Here is a 20,392-nt window from a genome sequence, read left to right on the forward strand (position 1 = left end):
TATTACAAAGGATTTGACACTGGTCTTCAACAAAGCTAGAACGACAATGTATGTGAATGATTCCACACTCTACATGTCAGCACCCAAAGTCAGTGAGCTCACTGAAATTCTAAATAAGGAGTTACCGTCAGTATCAGAATGGGTGATTAATAATAAACTGGTCTTAAATACAGCTAAAACTAAAATAATTGTATTTGGTTCAAAACATTCTCTAAGACCTAAACCTCAAATGGAGTTGTGGGTGTGACCATTGAGCAAGTTGAGGAAGCTGAACTCCTAGGTATAACATTGGATGGTCAATTATCATAGTCAAATCATATTGACAAAGTTGTTGTGAAGATGGGGAGTGGTATGTCTGTTATAAAAAGATGTTCTGTGTATTTGACACAAAAATCAACTGTACTAGTTCAGGCTCTGGTCTTGTCCCATCTTGATTACTGTCCGGTAATATGGTTAAGTGCAGCAAAGAAAGACATAGCAAAGCTGAAGATGGCTTAAAACATTGTTTTTGTGAGAAATATTGTGTTAAAATGTCCAAATTGTCTGTATAATCAACTTACGTATAGCTCTGACAGATATACTTACCCCACCAGACATGCCACCAGGGGTCTCTTCACAGTCCCCAAATCCAGTTAGAATTCAAGGCAACGCATAGTATTATATAGAGCCATGATCATATGGAACTCCCTTCCATCTCAAATTACTCAAGCAAACAGCAAAATTTGCTTTAAAAAACAAATTAAACAACACCTCACTCCTATCTGACCTAGTTTTAATGACTAAAATCAATTCAACACGCCACTTTGGCTTCAGAAACCTCCAGAAACGTCTCTTTTAACACAGAGAGCATTTGTTCTCTACCTTTCCTGGCTGGCAAAGTACCAGGATGTTGTCTCTGGTTTGGAATCTGAATTTGAGATCTGAATTTGAAAACATGCACCTGAGAAGTTGAATATACCTACCTTTGATATACTTGAAATGAGTTTATAAACTTGATACACAGACAATTAATTCAATATCTACCATATTTAAAAAAGTATGAATATATAAGTTCAGTTTATAAATGCAATGATTCAATATGTCCAGTACAAATGATACAAATGATACAATATTAAATTTTATTATACATATAATTTTATTATACATTATATATACAATATTCATATCCAAATACAAATGATAAATTATGGGATTCAAATAAAATGTATGTTGGAACCAAAAAGGGTTATTCTATGGGAACAGCCCAAGAACCCTTTTGGAATCCGTTTTTCTAAGAGTGTAATGTCCTCAGAAAGTATTCACACCATTTCACCCTTTCCACATTTTGTTGTGTTACAGCCTGAGTTTAAAATGGGTTAAATTGAGATTGTGTGTCACTGTCCTACACACAATATCCCATAATGTCAAAGTGGAATTAGATTTTTATTTTTATTTATTATTAATTAAAAATGAAAAGCTGAAATGTCAAGTCAAGAAGTATTCAACCCGTTGTTATGGCAAGCCTATATAAGTTCAGGAGTAAAATATTGCTTAAAAAGTCACATAATAAGTTGTATGTACTCACTCTGTGTGCAATAATAGTGGTTAACATGATTTATTAATGACTACAGAAGTGCGGAGTACAGAGATGAGGTAAAGTCCCTCAGTCGAGCAGTGATGGGTATACAAGGCAGACATTGAATATCCCTTTAAGCATGGTGAAGTTATTAATTACACTTTGGATGGTGTATCCATACACCAAGTCACTACAAAAATACAGGTGTCTCTTCTAAACTGCCCAGGGATTTCACCATGAGGTCAATGGTGACTTTAAAACAGTTAGAGTTTAATGGCGGTGATAGGAGAAAACTGAGGATGGATCAACAATATTGCAGTTACTCCACAATACTAACCTAAATGACAGAGTGAAAAGAAGGAAGCCTGTACAGAATAAAAAATATTCAGAAACATCCTGTTTGCTTGAAGGCACTAACAATAAAGTGCAAAGAAATTAACTTTAAGTCCTGAATACAAAGCGTTATGTTTGGGGCAAATCCAACACAACACATCACTGAGTACCACTGAGTTCAAGCATGGTGGTGACTGCATCATGTTATGGGTTTGCTTGTCATCGACAAGGACTAGGGAGTTTGTGGGATAAAAAGAAATGGAATAGAGCTAAGCACAGGCAAAATCCTAGAGGAAAATCTGGTTCAGTCTGCTTTCCAACAGATACTGGGAGACAAATGTACCTTTCAGCAGAACAATAACCTAAAACACAAGGCCAAATATACACTGGAGTTGCTTACCATGACAGAGTTGAATGTTCCGAGTAGCCTAGTTACAGTTTAGACTTAAATGGGCTTAAAAATATATAGCAAGACTTGAACATTAGCCATCGACAACCAACTTGACAGAGCTTGAAGAATTAAAACAAATTATGTGCAAATATTTTACAATCCAGGTCTTCAAAACTCTTATACTTAGCCATAAAGACTCACAGTTGTAATCACTGCCAAAGGTGTATTGAATCAGGGGTGGGTAGACTAGATATTTCTTTATTTCATTTTCAATAAATTTGTTACATTTTCGAAAAACATGTTTACACTTTGTCATTATGAGGTATTGTGTGTGTATATTGGTAAGAAACATGTTTTTAATTAATCCATTTTGAATTCAGGCTGTAAAACAACAAAATGTGGAATATGTCAAGGGGTATGATTACTTTCTGAAAGAACTGTACAATATACAACCCGGACTGGCTCTGTTACGCTGGGTTGTCCTGACTTGTCTGTGCAGTGTTTGTATATTTTGTATTTCATGAAAACTGTGTTCAATTTGTATGTGTTCAAAATGTATTATTTGACTTCCTCTTATCAATCAATTCTACTTATATGTTGCATTATGCATGCGCACACGCAGCCCAGGGACTGATGTGACCTCTTACCTGGACAGCTGGATCGACAAGTTCTGTCTGGATGCTGACGTCTTTGTGTTGGTGGGCAATGCAGAGTCCACACTGATGAACACAGTGAGAAAAAAAACTAAACCACTCTTTTAACTCTTTAGCATTAACACTAACATGCATGACCATTAATTGACAGAAAACTTTAAGAATGTTTTTTGCCATTCAAATATATTTTCTGCATTTTTATACTATCTTACAAAATTCACCCCGTTCCTACTGGAAATTACGCCTATGCACACCACTATGAGCATAATCAATTATTATATTGTATCTAGATATTTCAGTGTGTCCCATGATGCAATTTGCACTTGTTTTTTTTTGTTCATTTAAAACTCATATATATGTGTTTCTTGATGTGTCTATTACTCTTTAAAGGAGAAGCTGTTTTTCCACAAAGTGAGCGAGCGAATATCCAAGCCAAACATTTTTATCCTGCACAACCGCTGGGATGCCTCTGCATGGGAGCCCGAGTACATTGATGAAGTGAGTTTGACTGTGAAACTACACTGCGAGCATAGTGCAAGCATTTCATAAGCGTTGTTTTTGCCATGCTACACCAGAAGCAGCAAAAGGAGATGCAATCAATAGTGAAATCCGCTTGTTGGGAAAGTAGGAGTGAAATACTTGAAATAGACACTTAAGCAGCGCAAGATCGCTTCTTTGACTTGCTGCTTGCTCAGCTGGAGTATCATTTCTCTTTGCTCACAGTGGCTCAGTGTCATCCACGCTTGCGCTTTGTGGACACTATGCTTACATTACATGTCTTGTGTAGTTTAGCTGTGAGAAAAACAAGATGGGTCCCTCTTATAAAGGGCTTATGGTGCACTTCATTGAGCCCTTCATTCGATTTGCCTACTTTTTGAGTGACCAAAATGTCAAACCTAATGGATAATGAGCTCCCTCAGGTGCGTAAGCAGCACATGGACCGCTGTGTGAGTTTCCTGGTGGAGGAGCTGAGGGTGCTGAGACAAGAGGAGGCTCCAGGCCGGATATTCTTTGTGTCGGCCAAGGAGGTGCTCAGCTCCAGGATGCACTGTGCCCAGGGCATGCCCGAGACAGGTGAGATCGGTGAGGAGGGACCAAAGGCTAGGTGGGCGAGGTTGCATGACGCTGATTGACTGGCTGGGCTGGCTCGCTGATCAGGTTTGGGAACAATAATCATACGATATTGATATGGTTATGGTAATTTAGAAGGCAAAACATCCATTTACTTGAATACATCGGCATTCATAAGAAGTTGACTAGCAGTTGCTAGCACACTCCTGACAGATTTTCCTCCATCGGCCCTGTAAGAGGCATCTCTCTCCTGTTACTGTCTCGCCTCAAAAACATTGCTATCTTAAAGCTTTGAACTGCTCACCTTACCCGGCCATCCATGAATGCCCACATTAACTATAACTTAATATGCTGGTGGTCCCCGGTTATTATTTTTATTTGGACTTCTGCTGGTCTTTCTAGGTGGCGCTTTAGCAGAGGGATTCCACGAAAGACTGAGGGAGTTCCAGAGATTCGAGAGGACTTTTGAGGCAAGCACTGAAGCATAACTGATTGTCATGGTCCATTGTAATATCATTTTCAATTTCACGTTGAGTGGCATCGTCACACTAACTTACTGTATTTACGACTGCACAGGAGTTCATCTCACACTCTGCGGTCAAGACCAAGTTTGAGCAACACACGCTCAGGGCGTGGCAGATCACAGAAGCAATCAAAGCAGTCATGGACGCCATAAATATCGCATCCGCCGAAAGGAAGTGAGTTTCTCCCTCATTTTTTTATAGGAGCATTGGTAATGTGCTACTGCCATACGCACCTAAACAGTATTGATTATTAATCATTAGATTAAAGGGATACTGTGATATTTCAAGATTTAGACCGTTTATCTACTTACCCAGAGTCCTATGAACTCATGGATACCATTTTTATGTATCTGCATGCTGTTTGGAAATGATTGAAGTTAGCATATCGTTAGTTCCCTGAGTACAGTAGCTAGCTCCTCTCAAAAGCAAGGGAATAGACCTTCTAAATACTCCACAACTGGCTAGTTGGTCATTTATAGTCTTACGAAGCTATTCATAGTAATGGATAAATAGATTGAAGACCTAAATATCGCAGTATCCCTTTAAAGGTCCAAACGCTAGATCTGTGCATCCAAACCTCCAATTTTCACACTAACTTCCTACTAACATCCATGTACTGTATGAATTGCGCAAAACTCTGACTCAAATCAGCATAGGATTTAGCCTTGAAAGAGAGAACCTTTCCAATTTTCTCCTAACTATGACAGCCTTTGCTCTTTCCCCTTTGACCTCTCCGTGTGCAGGATATTTTCCCTGGAGGACCGAGAGGACCAGAAGGACCGTCTAGAGTTTGTCAGAGGCCAACTTAACCGTCTGACCGAGAACGTCAAAGAGAAGATCAACACCATAACAGATGAGGTGGCTGCCAAGGTAGACATTCTCAATCACCCACGTACAGTTGTATAAAAAGGGAGGGACTGTCTGTTAAGCCAAATGACAAAGGGGAATAGCCTATCATTTACTGTAGGCCTGATTCAGAGTTGAGATAAGCACACACATATTTCACTCTTGACCTAAATAATGAATTGATGTTAATGGGAGAACATTTTCATTAAGCACACAGATCTCAAATCAAAATAATGCAAGGATAGCGGTGCGTAAATGTGTGAGTAAATGATTGGTTTAGGATTAACAGATGAACAACTCTCTCATACAACACATATGTTTGCCTATAGTTGGGCTGACAAGCAGTTTGTGTTCAAGATTTTGTGTTCAATGATATTTTGTATATTGTTAGCCACATATAAATAGTGTAGGCAATGGACAGATTAAGGTTAGTAAATGATCTGTTGGTTTATGATTTTACTATACATTTTTGTTTAGGTGACCGTTGCCTTGGTGGAGCAGATTCGTGGTCTCCCAGCGCAGGTTGATGAGTTCAGTGCTGATTTTACACCACATGCATTGCCACTCTACAAAGCAGTGAGTTCTGCTTATGGATCCCATATCCTAGCAATATTAACCCATGATCAACAGTTAAACTCTATCTTAATTGTTACATGTGGCCTACAGGCCTAATCCCAACAACACACTTTTTTTTTCAGGACAGAAAAAGTGGCATTAAAATTGTAATCCCTTGAACTATTTCACCCTTTCTACACTGTCATGTTTTTTTTTTTAAATGTGACATTTAACCTTCACACCCAAAACAACATCTAGCCAACTTGACACAACTGTGGGAAGCATTGGAGTCAACACCGACAAATTGAGGCTGTTCTGAGGGCAAAAAAGGTTGGAGCAACTCGATATTAGGAAGGTGTCCTTAATGTTTTGAATACTCAGTGTATAACTTGGCATTGTACATTGCAAGACAGTGACAGAAACAAAGGAGGATGCTTTTAGGAATCTATTTTTTTATCACAAATATCCACTGAGAAACCATGGGAAACCCTGGCTTTTCAGTCCACTCCCCACAACTTCGACAGCATAAATTATTTAGTTATACCAAGGGGCAGCCTACATATTTCAGGTTCATCAATAGTTGTTTCGCAAATTGAAGGAAACGTCTTCTGAGTCCTCCAGAACACGTTAATTTAATTTTGTGGCAATGCTCCTGCAGCGATAAATCAAATTAACAGGTCTCGGAGCTGATGTCCGCAACCATCTTTCCCTCAGTTAAACTCGCACCATGACAGGACATCCGCCCAAACTTGACGACTCTCGGGTTTTGAATTAGCACTCCACCACTGTGAATCTCCAGCCAATGGATCAGAGGATGAGGTGAGGAAGCTAATGAGGCGGAGTGAGAGATGTGATTATACGTATCATTCACTCACTGTTATGGGCAGTAACTCTGGGCATTGTGTATGAGTGATGCATGGACGAGAAACCAACAGTGGACATCTCTCTTTGTGGAGAAAAAATAGAGCCCATATAAGTAGCCAAATACATAGGAATACAGGGAGTTATGGTAGACACCTCTAGGATACAGCTTAAAGACTGTATCAAATAAGTCTAAAGTTATTTCAATACAAAATGTACATTGAACATGCTTTTAAATCCAGGACACATAGGGCCTGTTTCTTGGGCAAACACTCAGATGTGCGCACAGACCTATGCACACAAACACAGACTAGGGTTTCCGTTAGGAAAATGTGGCGCCAGACAATGTGACCAGGAAGATTTTAATTTACCGGCCATTTGAGAAATTTACCGGACCTATACAGTATATGCATTGGGTGTGTAACCCATTAGAGGGTCCACCCACAGTGCTCAGAATGATAGAACATTTAGATCACATTTCGATTATGGTAGTTCATCTTAACAGATCATGCAACTCCTGTAATGTAGCAGACAATAAAACGTAATTTTCAAACACTTGACAAAATGCAATTCGCAGGAAAACACCATTCTAAACAGCAAACCTGATATGAGTGGTTCCATATGTGAAAGAGATGAAAATCTCTGTTAAAAACCGAGAAAGAGTGGGAATCTAAAGGTGTAACAACTAGGATGCGTTGCTAATATGACTAGGATTGTGCCTTTGGTTTCCGGACAACGGAAGAAAGTTTATATGAAAATCTATAGAACAGGAGAGAAAGGCTGGTAGAGTGCAATAGGACAAGGAAATCCCGGCCGGCCAAGCCCTCCCCTAACCCGGACGACGCTGGGCCAATCCGCCTCATGGGTCTCCCAGTCACAGCCAGCTGCGACACAGCCTGGGATTGAACCCGGGTCTGTAGTGATGCCTCAAGCCTTGCGATGCAGTGCCTTAGACTGCTGCGCCACTCGGGAGGCCATGAGGAAGTTTTTATAAAATAATTGCCTCCACGTTTCTATGGTCCAATTTTGACTAGGCTACTTTGAATCAAATCGAGGTAAGACATGCCTCATAATATGAAGTAAAACATTCAGGTTTCAAACAATTAAATATATGTTTTCAAAATGCGTACTGCCTACAGATCACATTGCAAAGTGGTGGGTGACGCACTGATAGCCTGCCTACTATTTCCTATGCACTTGAATGGTGCGATTCAATTACCAGTAAATAAATAAAAATAGTAGCTCTTTTCAGTTGTGGCCATCAAATGTGTTTTTAACACACGATTGCATTTAGAATTGTTGCGGAATGACTTGGCTTATTAAAGCGTTTGATTCACTCCAGCAGCAACAACAGTCAAACGTATTTACATCGACTGATATTTCCCTTAATTATTTAAATGCAGGGCCTAAAATCAGGGCCTAAAATGTAACTTTTTGTTCCACCATCAACTGTGGTGGGTAGATTAAAAAATATACCAGTAAGAAGTAATGTGGTATATTAATCCATTTAAACATATATATATTTTACCCAAAATATCAGATGAGACAAAATGTTCAGCTGTCCTTTAAGGGCGGGAAGTTACCGTGGTAACGGGGTCACTTGAGTCACTTGTGTGAGATTTGGGATGTGACTAGTAGTAGCGTCTACAGCGTCTCTTCGCTATCAGTTTACCCGCTCAGGTTCAATTTGGCCGGCAACCATTTTAGTTATCTCTTTTCATTATTTTATTTTTTCAGCCAAAAGCCGGCAATTACAGGCTAACGGAATCCCTGACACACACACACACAGTCTCAGTGTACCCTATATGATCAGTATAGCTGGCTGGAGAGTGAGCGATCACGCTGAACAGGATTGAAAGGAAAGCCTCTTAAAGTCCTGCTGGTCAGAGGGGGGTGGATGGGGTCAAAAGACATAGGGTCAATAGGGCATTGTACTGTGTGTGTCTGTATGACTGTGTGTGAATGTAAGCTTTGTTTACATCTATGGATGATAACACAGTGATGTATGAACTTTAAAAGTACTGGTCAGTGTCGTACAAATTGTAGTTTTTTTTTATGGCATTAGCACTTGATTGTGTATGATTGTCTAAAAAATATGATGACGGTAAACCAAATCTTCACTGACATCCTTTTGAGTAATAGGTTGTGTGTGTGACCAACCAGGTTTAAACCCGGGTTGTCTACTCACCACAACACCATTAGCCCGCTGAGCTAAAGCCTGGCCAGAGCTTGGGGAGCTGTCCTAGGTATCCAGGTCTCCGATAAGGTTACTGATCACGCGAGCGTGGTTCACTGAACCACCTCCATTACATGTGGTCTAATAATCTCTTTCTCCTCATTGTTTTCACCTGCAGAAGCTTATGATGCATGTGGAAGAGAGGATGAGTACATGTTTGGCCTTTCGTTGTTCCACTGGGATCATTGGCCACATGCAGTCATGCCAGAAAAACATGATTGGTAGGTATAGTACACACTTTGCTTGAGCCGTGAATGTGTTTCTTGAAATTCCAAAACAGTTTGGTTATCATGGGCATGACATTATTATATTATAGTGAATAGAGGGAGTGGGAATAAGAACCGTGTTGCCTCTGTGAAAGGCAAACAACGGTACACATTAGGGTTAACCCAGTTGGAGGGAATTGTAATGTGGGCTCATTAGTGAGGATTGCTACACTGCCCCGTCCGAACACAGATACGTCTCCGTGCTGGACCATCTTTCAGGTTTACGAAGCACGTCCATCCGTGCATTGCGATGGCTTCACTGGCGTCATCCCAAACCTCTGTCACCAATATAGCAAACGGAGGGATCAACAATAGAACCCAGATCTCTCCTGTGAAAGGGAAACTTGCTACACATTGCTCCAATAGGGTTAACCCAGTTGGAGGGAATTGTAATGTGGGCTCATTATTGAGGATCGCTACAATGTCAATCCATGAATTAGGAAGTAATTGATTTCTATAGATGTATTATTTTTATGTGTAGTTAAACCCATGATGATGATTCTGTATTTCAGAGAATATTACGCCGCTGCTGCCCCCTGATGTCCAGGAGCAGTTCCACATTCACTTACCCAGCAGGAAGTTTGTCCTTACCTACGACCTTAACCTGGCCACCCTCTGCGCCGACTTTCAGGAGAACATCGACTTCCAGTTCTCTCTCGGCTGGACTGCCCTTGTCAGTCGATTTATTGGGCCGAGCAATGCCAAACGTGCCCTGACGGCCATGAACCAGAATTTTCAGGTTAGCCATGGTCAGGGTCTGTATTCAGTCTCTCAGAGTAGAGGTGCTGATATAGGATCAGTTTAACCTTTAAATCATATTTCAAAAATATGGCATGGACATCATCCTAGATCAGCACTCCTACTCTGAGATGCTTAAAAAAAAGTTTACTTTGAAAACAGTAGGATAAATGAGTGATATGCCAGGGGTGGCCAGTCATCCTCTTGAGCTACTGGGGCTGCAGGGTTTTGCACCAACCCTATTCTTAACGCCTGATTCAGCTAATCAAGGTCTCGAAGAACAGCTAAGTAATTTTAGCAGGGTTGGAATGAAAGCCTGTACACCCCGTAGCTCTCGATGAGGAGGACTGATGTAGGTGGCCACCAGTATCATATGCCTTAAAATTCTCTCCAGAATACCTCTCCTACTGCACTCCAGGCACATGGTGGAACCAGCCTACAGGACCACATGGTCTTTTCAATGGCAACAGGTGTTGTGTCACTCACCTCCAGAGCCTCCATGACTGTGCTTGTCATTGGCGGAGTGGTATGTGCACCTTCTCTTCTATTCAAACCAATTATGTTTGCCTTTCATTTTATAATGTACTCTATTTGCTAACAGCTACTGATAAAACTGAAAGGTGCTTGTATTGGCCACCGCTAACACATGCATTGCTAGCCGTTATCTTTTGGCACACTAACGCTTAACGATAATTAATACACTTCCATACATGATTGAAGAAGGCAACGGAGCTCCGCCCGGTCTTTTTTTAAATTGCAGAGGGGGAAGCTAATGCAACTGAGTAATAGTGAAAGGGGGAGGTATGTTGTGTGAGAGCTTTTTTCACCCGATTTGGGCAACATGTTTTATAAAACACTATAAAGAGTTAAAATAATGTGTCATTACATACCTATTTAAAGGTTTGTGGGGCTTTTAGGGCAGCGCTAAAGTAATATTCACATGTAAACTGCGGCTATCACAGCTTTGAGAGAGATGGCTTGCAGTGATGACGCGAAAAATGAATGCATTCAGTTGTATCCCTTTCCCTTTCACTTTCTTGTTTTTAATCTGCGAGAGAAACGTGTATCGTACAGCGTCAGAGGGGTCAGGTTTTCCTATTTTCTCGAAAACTATTGGTCTATTACAATGTCAATCAACGCTTGAATAGAAACATAGTTTATGCCACCGGGATTAGGATACCAACACAGTCACCACAGTCCCATTTGTTTTCATCGCAGCCTCGTTTGAATGCCATGGTACGCAAAATCTGTATGGAACAGTGTTGGCTATCGTTACTTGTTTGTAATGATAACAGATGACTTGCGTGCCAAAACTGACACAGTAAAGCAAACACTGACACATGATTATATTGCTAATTTGCTATTAATACTGACAACTGTTTGTAAAAGCTAATGCTAACACTGATTTTTCTTGCTAGTCTAGCACCGCTATTACAGCTAATGCTAAAGCAGGTGATCTCCTCCCACCCTGTGTGGCAGGTGTGGCGCTCAGTGGGCTGGAGACTCGTCGCCCTCTCCGCAACACTTTATGGCCTGCTCTACCTGTACGAGAAGCTGACGTGGACCAACGCCTCCAGGGAAAGGGCTCTGAAGCAGCAGTTTGTGGAGTTCGCCATCCACCGACTTAGGGCCATCATCCCCTTCACCAGTGGGAGCTGCAGCCAGCAGGTTCACCAGTGAGTCCCAGTTCTAACGTAACAGTTTGAGAGAGGATAGGATTTAATTTCATTTCTGTGGCTTTTGATTGAATTTAAATGAGTGTATGGTAGTGTTACGCAATTAACCAATTATTATTATAAATGATTTGAATTCCATTTCATCCAGTTTTTTTCTGTGAGCTCAATGCACACATTCCTCAATTTCTCTAGAGCTGTGGTCACCAACCTTTTTTGAGCGATCACTGAGTCCAAATGAAAAAGCCATTATTATTTTTACATTACTTAATTAAAAAACATACGATTGTGCAACATGAACCTATTAAAAACAGTACTGTAGTAATGAGGTTTGTGCAGTAAACTGTAGGCCCAAAACATTATCACTGCATACAGTGGTTCCTCCTTTAAAAGTTGCGAGCTTACACTGCAGGACTTAGAGGTACCCAGCGTCATGGCTTCAGTGCTCCAGACAACCGCAAGGGGGAGTTAGAGCACTCATTATGCATTTGGGTCCAAAGGTTTTTATATGACCAATCATATCGAGTGGTTCCAATGACGAATTTGATGCGAGCCACCGGTCCCTGGTGACTTTCTTCAAAGATGGCTGGCAAAACATTATGGTGGAAGCAAATGTAAGTAGTTATAACGAGTCAAGCAAAAAATGTACAATTCAGAGGAATATGTTAGCTAATGTAGATACCAACGTTTGTGCATATTTTTTTGTCATAAAGTAAATTTACAAAATTCGCTATTTAGCAAATTAGCTGACTAGCTTACATTAGCCAGTTAGCTAGTTAGTGTTATGACATGAGTATGAATTTGTAATTCGTGTTGTTTAATGTTTTAGGGACTCCTGAGAAAACCAGCAAACCAGGCTGTCGTCTTGTGAAACAGTGGATGTAATATCTACATTTTCGACCCCTTGATCAGCTCGCACTCTGAAAGTAAAGTATCTTTTTTGTAGATATGAAAACAATAACTGAGATATCACTGTTCAATCTAAAGCAGCAGATCTCATTTTGGGAAATGGGCAATATGCATACCATATAATATACTTACCTTCTTTGAAAATCCATCTATACCGCCAAAGATGACAATGTTGTGTCTTGAAAAAAAGCATTGGAATTAAAAGTGAAATGTTTAACCTATTAACCTGCTTCATTATTTATGTGTTACCAGTTGATCAAGAACAACTCCAATTTCATACATCATTGAAAATTTGTCTACGAATAAGTAAGAATAAAAAAGTTTAAATCAATTCTTATACTTGATGAAGACATTATACATCTTAGTATAAAGGCACAAGGCGAGACCCAGATGCAGACACAGGAGTCAGATGGTTGGAGTCTTACAATGTTTATTAATCCAAAGGGGTAGGCAAGAGAATGGTCGTGGACAGGAAAAAAGGTCCAAACCAGATCAGAGTCCAGGAGGTACAGAGTGGCAGACATGCTCATGGTCAAGGCAGGCGGGTACAAAGTCCAGAAACAGGCAAGGGTCAAAACCGGGACGACTAGAAAAAGATAATAGTAAAAGGAGCACGGGAAAAACACGCTGGTTGACTTGACTAAACATACAAGACGAACTGGCACAGAGAGACAGGAAACACAGGGATAAATAGACTGGGGAAAATAAGCGACAGCTGGAGGAGGTGGAGACAATAACAAGCACAAGTGAAACTGATCAGGGTGTGACACTTAGTACCCTATCAATTTATGATTTGTATCAATGTGGATCAGAGACAGGGGAGCAGGAACAGAGTATTTTTGCCGAGCAATGCAACGAAGCTGGATCATCCTGGCCCATTGCTCTGAGACTTCCTTTGACCATTCTAAAGCCTGCATGGGGCATCCTCGCCTTAATGGCGCTGACTTTCTGGTCTAACTCTTCATCTGACATATCAGAATAGCATTCCCCGACAGACATATTGTGCTCTTTCATCCTTCTGTAAAAAACAAGCTAACCGTTACACTGACATGTAATATGATTATATATCGACTATGAAACAAAGGACATGGACATGGCCTGCTTATGAGTTGCCATGAAATAAAGTTAGATGAATTCAACTGAAAATGGCGAGAACAGGCATTCGTAGCTAAATGTTTTTGGTTAGTTTGAGAATAATAATTGCATGATTTATCATTCTATGTATGTATATATCTATGTAATACAGTAGAATGTTATGAACCGTCCCTGAATCGTAGGAGCTAACTACTAGCTATGTAGAAAATGGACAGAATAATGCCCAGTGCTGCTTACCTGAGATGACATCATCACACAGTCCTTCATAGGTGTCTGCTCTGACTTCCTTTGTGTTGGAAAGAAAGGCTGAACAGTAGCCAAACTGACACTCAAAAAATGGCCAAAATGGAGGGTGGTTGATAGCGAAATTAAATTGGAGTTTTGTTATCAAATACATTTTTTGTTCTCAAAATATTTTGGGGGAATAAAATGCATAACGTTTTGCGCTCTATTACAAAATACTTGATTGCAAAACTTCTTTTTTTTTTACTTTAAAGCCTCGTTATTGCTTTCAGAACAATTATTTTTGATTGAAAATAAAAAAGTTTTGCTATCGACAAAAAGAGAGCAACAAAAATTTCTGCAAGTTGGGGACGGGGCCTAATAGCTGAACAATAGACTATTCAACCTTTACTAAAGAATAGTCTAATAGCTGAGCTAGGTGTGAAAAACCCCTGTCCTATCATAGACCACATTTTCCCTAATGACCGAGGGGGAGTTAGAGCACTGATTATGCTTTTGGGTCCCAATGCATTGCTGTCTCTAACTGACAATGAATGGGCAATACAAACCAAATAATAAACTGATAATTGTGCACGACTTCAAATTAAACAAGCAGGGAGCAGGTTTCAAACCCTCAACCTTCTTGCCCGAAGGCCAGCGCGCTATCAACTGTGCAACAAAAGCATGCTCAAGCCACAAAGTTGATAGAGCATGTGCTCGCAGTAGCTTGCTACTCAATGTAATAAAGTAATGACTTTTCAAATAAGTTACCTTACACATTATGTTGGCTGACAATTTGTTTGCTACGCTGTCCTTACAAACCACATAGCATATCATTACAGCAGTATGTACCGTTATGTCAGCTAGCTAGTGGTATTTTAGCTAGTTACACATCAAACTTGAGAGTATATTAACTATAGGCTAACTACCCACCGTTTATAGACTTGATTATTCCCGTCATTCTTAGCTTAGCTAAATGGCGTAGTCGTTATGCGTTCTCAATAGACATTCGGGTGCTTTCGTAAATTCGCTCTGGCTATCTACTTCGATTTCAAAGCACTCTCATCTGAGTGTAGCAGAGCGCAGAATAATGAATTCACGAGCGCTCAATACCCTTTGAATATAGCTGGTGTCAGGAAACTTGCAATTAAATTGTTTCCAGCAGCACAGTTAGTCACCAACACTCTGGTTAACACAAACTGCCTAACCAGCTAGGGTGAGTACAATGGTCAGAGTGGTGTCATTTGTGTCTGGAAGTAGCGATCAAGCTAGCCAATGTTAGCTTGGGTGCTTGACTGCTGTTGTAAGGCTCAAACCAATCCTACTCCTCAGCCCGAACGTCCAGTGTGCGCTCCTAGAGTGAAACGGTCTGAATTAACCCAGAGGGTTTTTCCATTTTTCATAGAATAGAAACACCATAAAATTAATCTAATTAATTAAGCAAGTACCAATCAAAAATTTGGACACACCTACTCATTCCAGGATTTTTCTATATTTTTACTATTTTCTACATTGTAGAATAATAGTGAAGACATCACAACTATGAAATAACACATATAGAATCAGTTGAGAACAAATTCTTATTTACAAGGACAGCCTACTCCTTCCTCCCTGTCGGGGAATAGAACCCTGGTCTCCCGCGTGCCTGCAATTTGGAAGACTATCAAATGCTTCTCAAAGACGCCCTCTGGTCGTCAAATTAGCAATAACTTGCATTAACAGCAAAAATGTCTGACAATTAGATAACTTGCCACAGAATGCTACAGCAGCCCGCAAGGTGTGTCACAACTTTTAAAGGAGGAACCACTGTATGTGACCGACTGGCTCGATTCGGTCTTATGTAGCATCATTTGAAATTGTGTTTTTTTTTTTACATTAGATGTATATGTAGAGACTGAGAGCTAGAAAATGGCATATTATACACTACAGTTGAGGAACAATGGGAAAGTAATTCTGCTTTGAAAGTTGATAAACTTGTAACCTCATTTGTGAGAAAAAGGCCCTTGAATGTTTTGGTTAACCTACTAGAGAGCGCTTCTTTGTCTACAACCATTCAGCATCGTTCACACCCTCTTTAGCCTTGACCCCACCCATCTCTTTAAGGATTCACATGTGAGGCCATGTAATAAACAGCCAAAGATTTCAAGACTAAAGGCTGGTTTATACTACGTCTATTGACAGTTGTCGCAGTGACATCATGAACATTCTGTTGCCGTCTGACATCAAACATGTCAGAATCTAGCTAGCTAAACAATGAACCATAATCCCAACTCATAACGTTACTACCCTGCTTAAATCTGCAGGTAGCTAACATTAGGCTATAACTAGCAATGCAAATGGCTCTGAGATACTAATAATATTACTACACAGATCATACACGTAACGTTAGCTAGCGAGCCAGCCAGCTAACGTTAGCTAGCTAGCTAACACTACGCTTTAACTTCAAATGAAAAGCTATCATACTCTAATTCCACCGGTCATTCCACTGATTTCAAATCTCGGTCCTCCAGAAAGTGGAGAGCAACAGTTTTTCAGTTCTACTATGTGATCTTTCAATAAAGCCAAGTTAGAAAGGATCCAAGTTAGAAAGGATTACCTACACGTACTGACCAGCTCATGTTATAGACAGAAGCATGCTATATGGCAGACCAATCCAAACTCCTCTCTTGGCATGTCCAGCCAATCCATTATCTCAGACAATCATGGCTATTGGGAAGGTTCCTGGCTTTTTCCACAGCTCAACCAACTAGGCTCGTAATTTAACAATTGTATTCGTATTTACAGATGGCATACAAGTTCGTTGTTGAGGCACATGAAAGTTCACATGTTCCAGAATGCATTTCTGTCAAAAATGGTTTTAGATTTCTTTTTAAGGTTTATGTTAAAATGCCTCTCCTGTGAAGTAGTGACGCGTGACATACGCCTAGTTTCCTGAAACGAGTCACATATTAGTTTTGCTTGAATTGCCTTGCATTTGTGGTTATTCTCAGAATTTTTAAAAAAATGATATTTCAACATTTTATGTTGTGCCTTTCGAGGTCCCTCCGCTCTCCCTTTAGAAGGTGTTGACAGTGTTGCGTAAACTTAAACAGGAACTCATAAAAACAGCAGCTCTTTCTCTCTCTATTCATGGTTTTAAAAGCTTTGAAATCACACATATCAACTTTGCAGTAGCTTTTTTTATATACCTGCTATGTTACTGCAAACAAGAGCCATCCGATTGACAAGTGGTAGGCCTGTAGTCCACTTGATTTGCTACCCCCTACCTTCAGACATATGAAATGGTTCAAAATTGGAACACATCGCCTATCCGACACGCAGGGCAGTTGAATTGGGTGCACCTACCACCAACAACTTGAGACAAATAAATCAAATATGAACACACGTCTTATAGTTAGTTTTTTTTACAGATCTCCATCGACCGGTTGGTGACCACTGTTCTAGAGATAAATCAGATCAAGCCTGAACTGTGCGATGTATTAGGGAGTTGTAGTTGCCAACTGGCTAATATTCTACATAGTTTAGCGCAGAAAACATGGTAATGAACTAAAATGACCATAATCCATTGCACACCTACTTGTCTGGTCTGTGTGTTTATTTTACACCTGTTAAGTTAGGTTAGTGTGGGGTAGACACAGAGAGGGAGAGAAGAGACAGAAGAATGCGCAATCGAGAGGGTTAGAAAGCAGTTGCTTCGCAAGGTATTTCTACCTGAAAATACATGATCAAAATTATTGATAGTTGGTATTCAGCAGTCATAAAAGTCTGCCTTATTTACTTTTTAAGAACTAGTAAAATAGTGATTTTGTCAGGCAGCATAGGCAGCAGCTTTATCGAGATGAGATGATGACTTGAAATTAAATAATAGTCATCAAATAAAACAAATGTAATATACACAACTGAAATATTTGATTCAAGTAATGTGAATAAATGATGGTTAATAAGTGATAAGCTGTAATGGGCAGACACTACCATCATGGGACTTTTTCTCTGTGTTGTTAGAGCATTCAACCCACAGAATGCATAGTGCGTTTATTTATATTTTTTTATAAACGAAATCGAAAACCGTGATTATTTATAATCGAACCGAAACCAAATTGACCTCAAAAAGCTCAGCACTAGTGTATGGTGAGTAGAGTACTAACCTTACAAAAATAATTGCAGTTACAATGCAGTACATTGCAGTTCCACTACTGTGTCTAAAGAAATACAGAATCTATTGTAACTGCAGGGTTACTACAGCTTTATACAGTGCAGTCATTTTGCTATTAACTGTGGTTATTTTACAGTTATACTGTCATGTGTATCCTATGTAGCCTTAATGTGGAATCACTCGCTAATTAGCTGTGCGCTAGTAGTGACAATCTTCCAAGTGATGTCACCCTCTATTTGACCTAGAGTTCGTGTCACCCTTGCTCAACCAAGACCATGTTTTTTGTAGAGCTATTGGTTAGAATGTTGCTTTGTGGGTGATAAGGGTCTCTGAAGCTATGCTGTTACATGTACAGTACTGTATGTGTATTTTCCAGCTCTCATGCCCTCCTAACGTGACCTTTTGGTTGTGGCAGGGAGTTGGCAACGACCTTTGCCCGTCTGTGCCAGCGGGTTGACCTGAGCGAGGTGGAGCTGGAGGGGCACATTCGACTGCTGAGTGGCAGGATCCAGAGACTGGAGAACGTCCAGCGACGCTCCAAGACTCTCAGGTCGAATAGCCACTCTGCCTTGCATTGTTCATCTCAGCTTTTTAATGTCTGATAGTAGGGCTCTCTGAACACATTGTACACACACACACTTCAATACAAACTACTGACATGAAAAGTTAGAAAATAACAGAGTGATACATCTCTTCTGTTTCCTACAGACACAGAGCCACAGATCTGGAGTCTCAGCTGGAGGCATTCTCTGCCCAGTATCTGCAGAATCAGTGCTGAGTGAACAGATCCTCACAAGGAGATACATTGAGGTGTTCAATGGAACTGGTTCTGAAATGGTCTGTGGTACCATGATCATTCTATACAAAAACTACTCAATTTCCAAGAACCAATTTAAAACCAAAAACAGACATTCCCACAACTTCCAAGGAACCAAATGTTCTAGCTAGATAGCATCTGGATGTGTCATTGCATGTGTTATTGCATGGGGCACATCTCACACAGGTACAGTGCATTCGGAATGTATTCAGACCCCTTGACTTTTTCCACATTTTCTTATGTCACAGACTTATTCTAAAATGTATTATTGTTTTCATTTCATCATCAATCTACACACAATACCCCATAACGACAAAGCAAAAACAGGTTTTTAGAAATGTTTGCACATTTATGAAAAACAATGAAAACTGAAATATCAGACCCTTTACTCAGTACTTTGTTGAAGCACCTTTGGCAGCGACACCTGTATTTTGGGAGTTTCCCCCATTTTTCTCTGCTGATCCTCTCAAGTGGGAGTGGGAGTGTAGCTGCACAGCTATTTTCTGGTTTCTCCAGAGATGTTCGATTTGGTTCAAGTCTGGGCTCTGCCTGGGCCATTCAAGGACATTCAGAGACTTGTCCGAAGCCACTCCTGCGTTGTCTTGGCTGTGTGCTTAGGGTTGTTGTCATGTTGGAAGGTGAAACTTCCCCTTAGTCTGAGGTCCTGGGCGCTCTGGGGCAGGTTTTCATCAAGGATCTCTCTGTACTTTGCTCTGTTCATATTTCCCTCGATCCTGACTAATCTCATACTCCCTGCCACTGAAAAAACATCCACACAGCATTCAGGCCAAAGAGTTATATCTTGGTTACATCAGACCAGAGAATCTTGTTTCTCATGGTCTGAGAGGCCTTTAGGTGCCTTTTGGCAAACTCAAGTGGGCTGTCATGTGCCTTTTACTGAGTAGTGGATTCCGTCTAGCCACTCTACCATAAAGGCCTGATTGGTAGAGTGTTGCAGAGATGGTTGTCCTTCTGGAAGATTCTGCCATCTTCACAGAGGAACTCTGGAGGTCTGTCAGAGTGACCATCGGGTTCTTGGTCACCTCCCTGACCAAGTCCCTTCTCCCCTGAGTGCTCAGTTTGGCAGGCCAGTCTGATTGGTTCTTTTAATTTTTAATACATTTGCAAAAATGTCTAAAAACCTGTTTTCACTTAATCATTGTGGGGTATTGTGTGTAGATTTATGGGGGGGGGGGTATTGAATCCATTTTAGAATAAGCTGTAACGTAACAAAATGTGGAAAAAGTCAAGTGGTTTGAATACTTTCCGAATACACTATACAGGGCCAAGCTGATTCAGTAAAACAACAGGCATAGTGCCATACAGTATTTTATTTAGACAGTTGTGAAATGACAGAGGGGTATACAGAGAGATGGGAGTAACAGTATGAAGTTTTAGGTCTCATTTGACGTTTTAGGGCTAGATTCAATCAGCGCTATAGTTCGCTATGAGGTCATTTCCAATTGAGCCGACATACGCAGCATTTACCATGAA

At 40.4% G+C, this 20,392-nt stretch overlaps 1 protein-coding gene across 4 annotated transcripts in view; it reads left to right on the forward strand.

Moving 5' to 3' along the window:
- The window catches only part of mfn1a (mitofusin 1a), a 28,023-nt gene extending 7,963 nt beyond the window's left edge, over window positions 1–20,060 (forward strand). The window contains exons 6-18 of one of the 4 annotated variants that reach the window (XM_029642031.2): window positions 2,902–3,010; window positions 3,323–3,430; window positions 3,844–4,006; window positions 4,406–4,473; window positions 4,580–4,701; window positions 5,271–5,397; window positions 5,851–5,949; window positions 9,144–9,246; window positions 9,804–10,030; window positions 10,424–10,555; window positions 11,509–11,705; window positions 18,497–18,631; window positions 18,790–20,060. In XM_029642031.2, the coding sequence (XP_029497891.1) occupies window positions 2,902–3,010; window positions 3,323–3,430; window positions 3,844–4,006; window positions 4,406–4,473; window positions 4,580–4,701; window positions 5,271–5,397; window positions 5,851–5,949; window positions 9,144–9,246; window positions 9,804–10,030; window positions 10,424–10,555; window positions 11,509–11,705; window positions 18,497–18,631; window positions 18,790–18,859 (1,660 nt within the window). In that variant the 3' untranslated portion in view covers window positions 18,860–20,060. Of the gene's footprint in view, window positions 1–2,901; window positions 3,011–3,322; window positions 3,431–3,843; window positions 4,007–4,405; window positions 4,474–4,579; window positions 4,702–5,270; window positions 5,398–5,850; window positions 5,950–9,143; window positions 9,247–9,803; window positions 10,031–10,423; window positions 10,556–11,508; window positions 11,706–12,202; window positions 12,317–12,531; window positions 12,835–18,496; window positions 18,632–18,789 lie in introns of those variants that run through there. The other 3 variants (XM_029642033.2, XM_029642032.2, XM_029642035.2) reach the window with 3 other exon arrangements.
- Window positions 20,061–20,392: the final 332 nt, after the last annotated feature.

Source organism: Oncorhynchus nerka, linkage group LG9b, assembly GCF_034236695.1.
Source record: "Oncorhynchus nerka isolate Pitt River linkage group LG9b, Oner_Uvic_2.0, whole genome shotgun sequence".
In the NCBI taxonomy this organism is placed as follows: Eukaryota; Metazoa; Chordata; class Actinopteri; order Salmoniformes; family Salmonidae; genus Oncorhynchus; species Oncorhynchus nerka.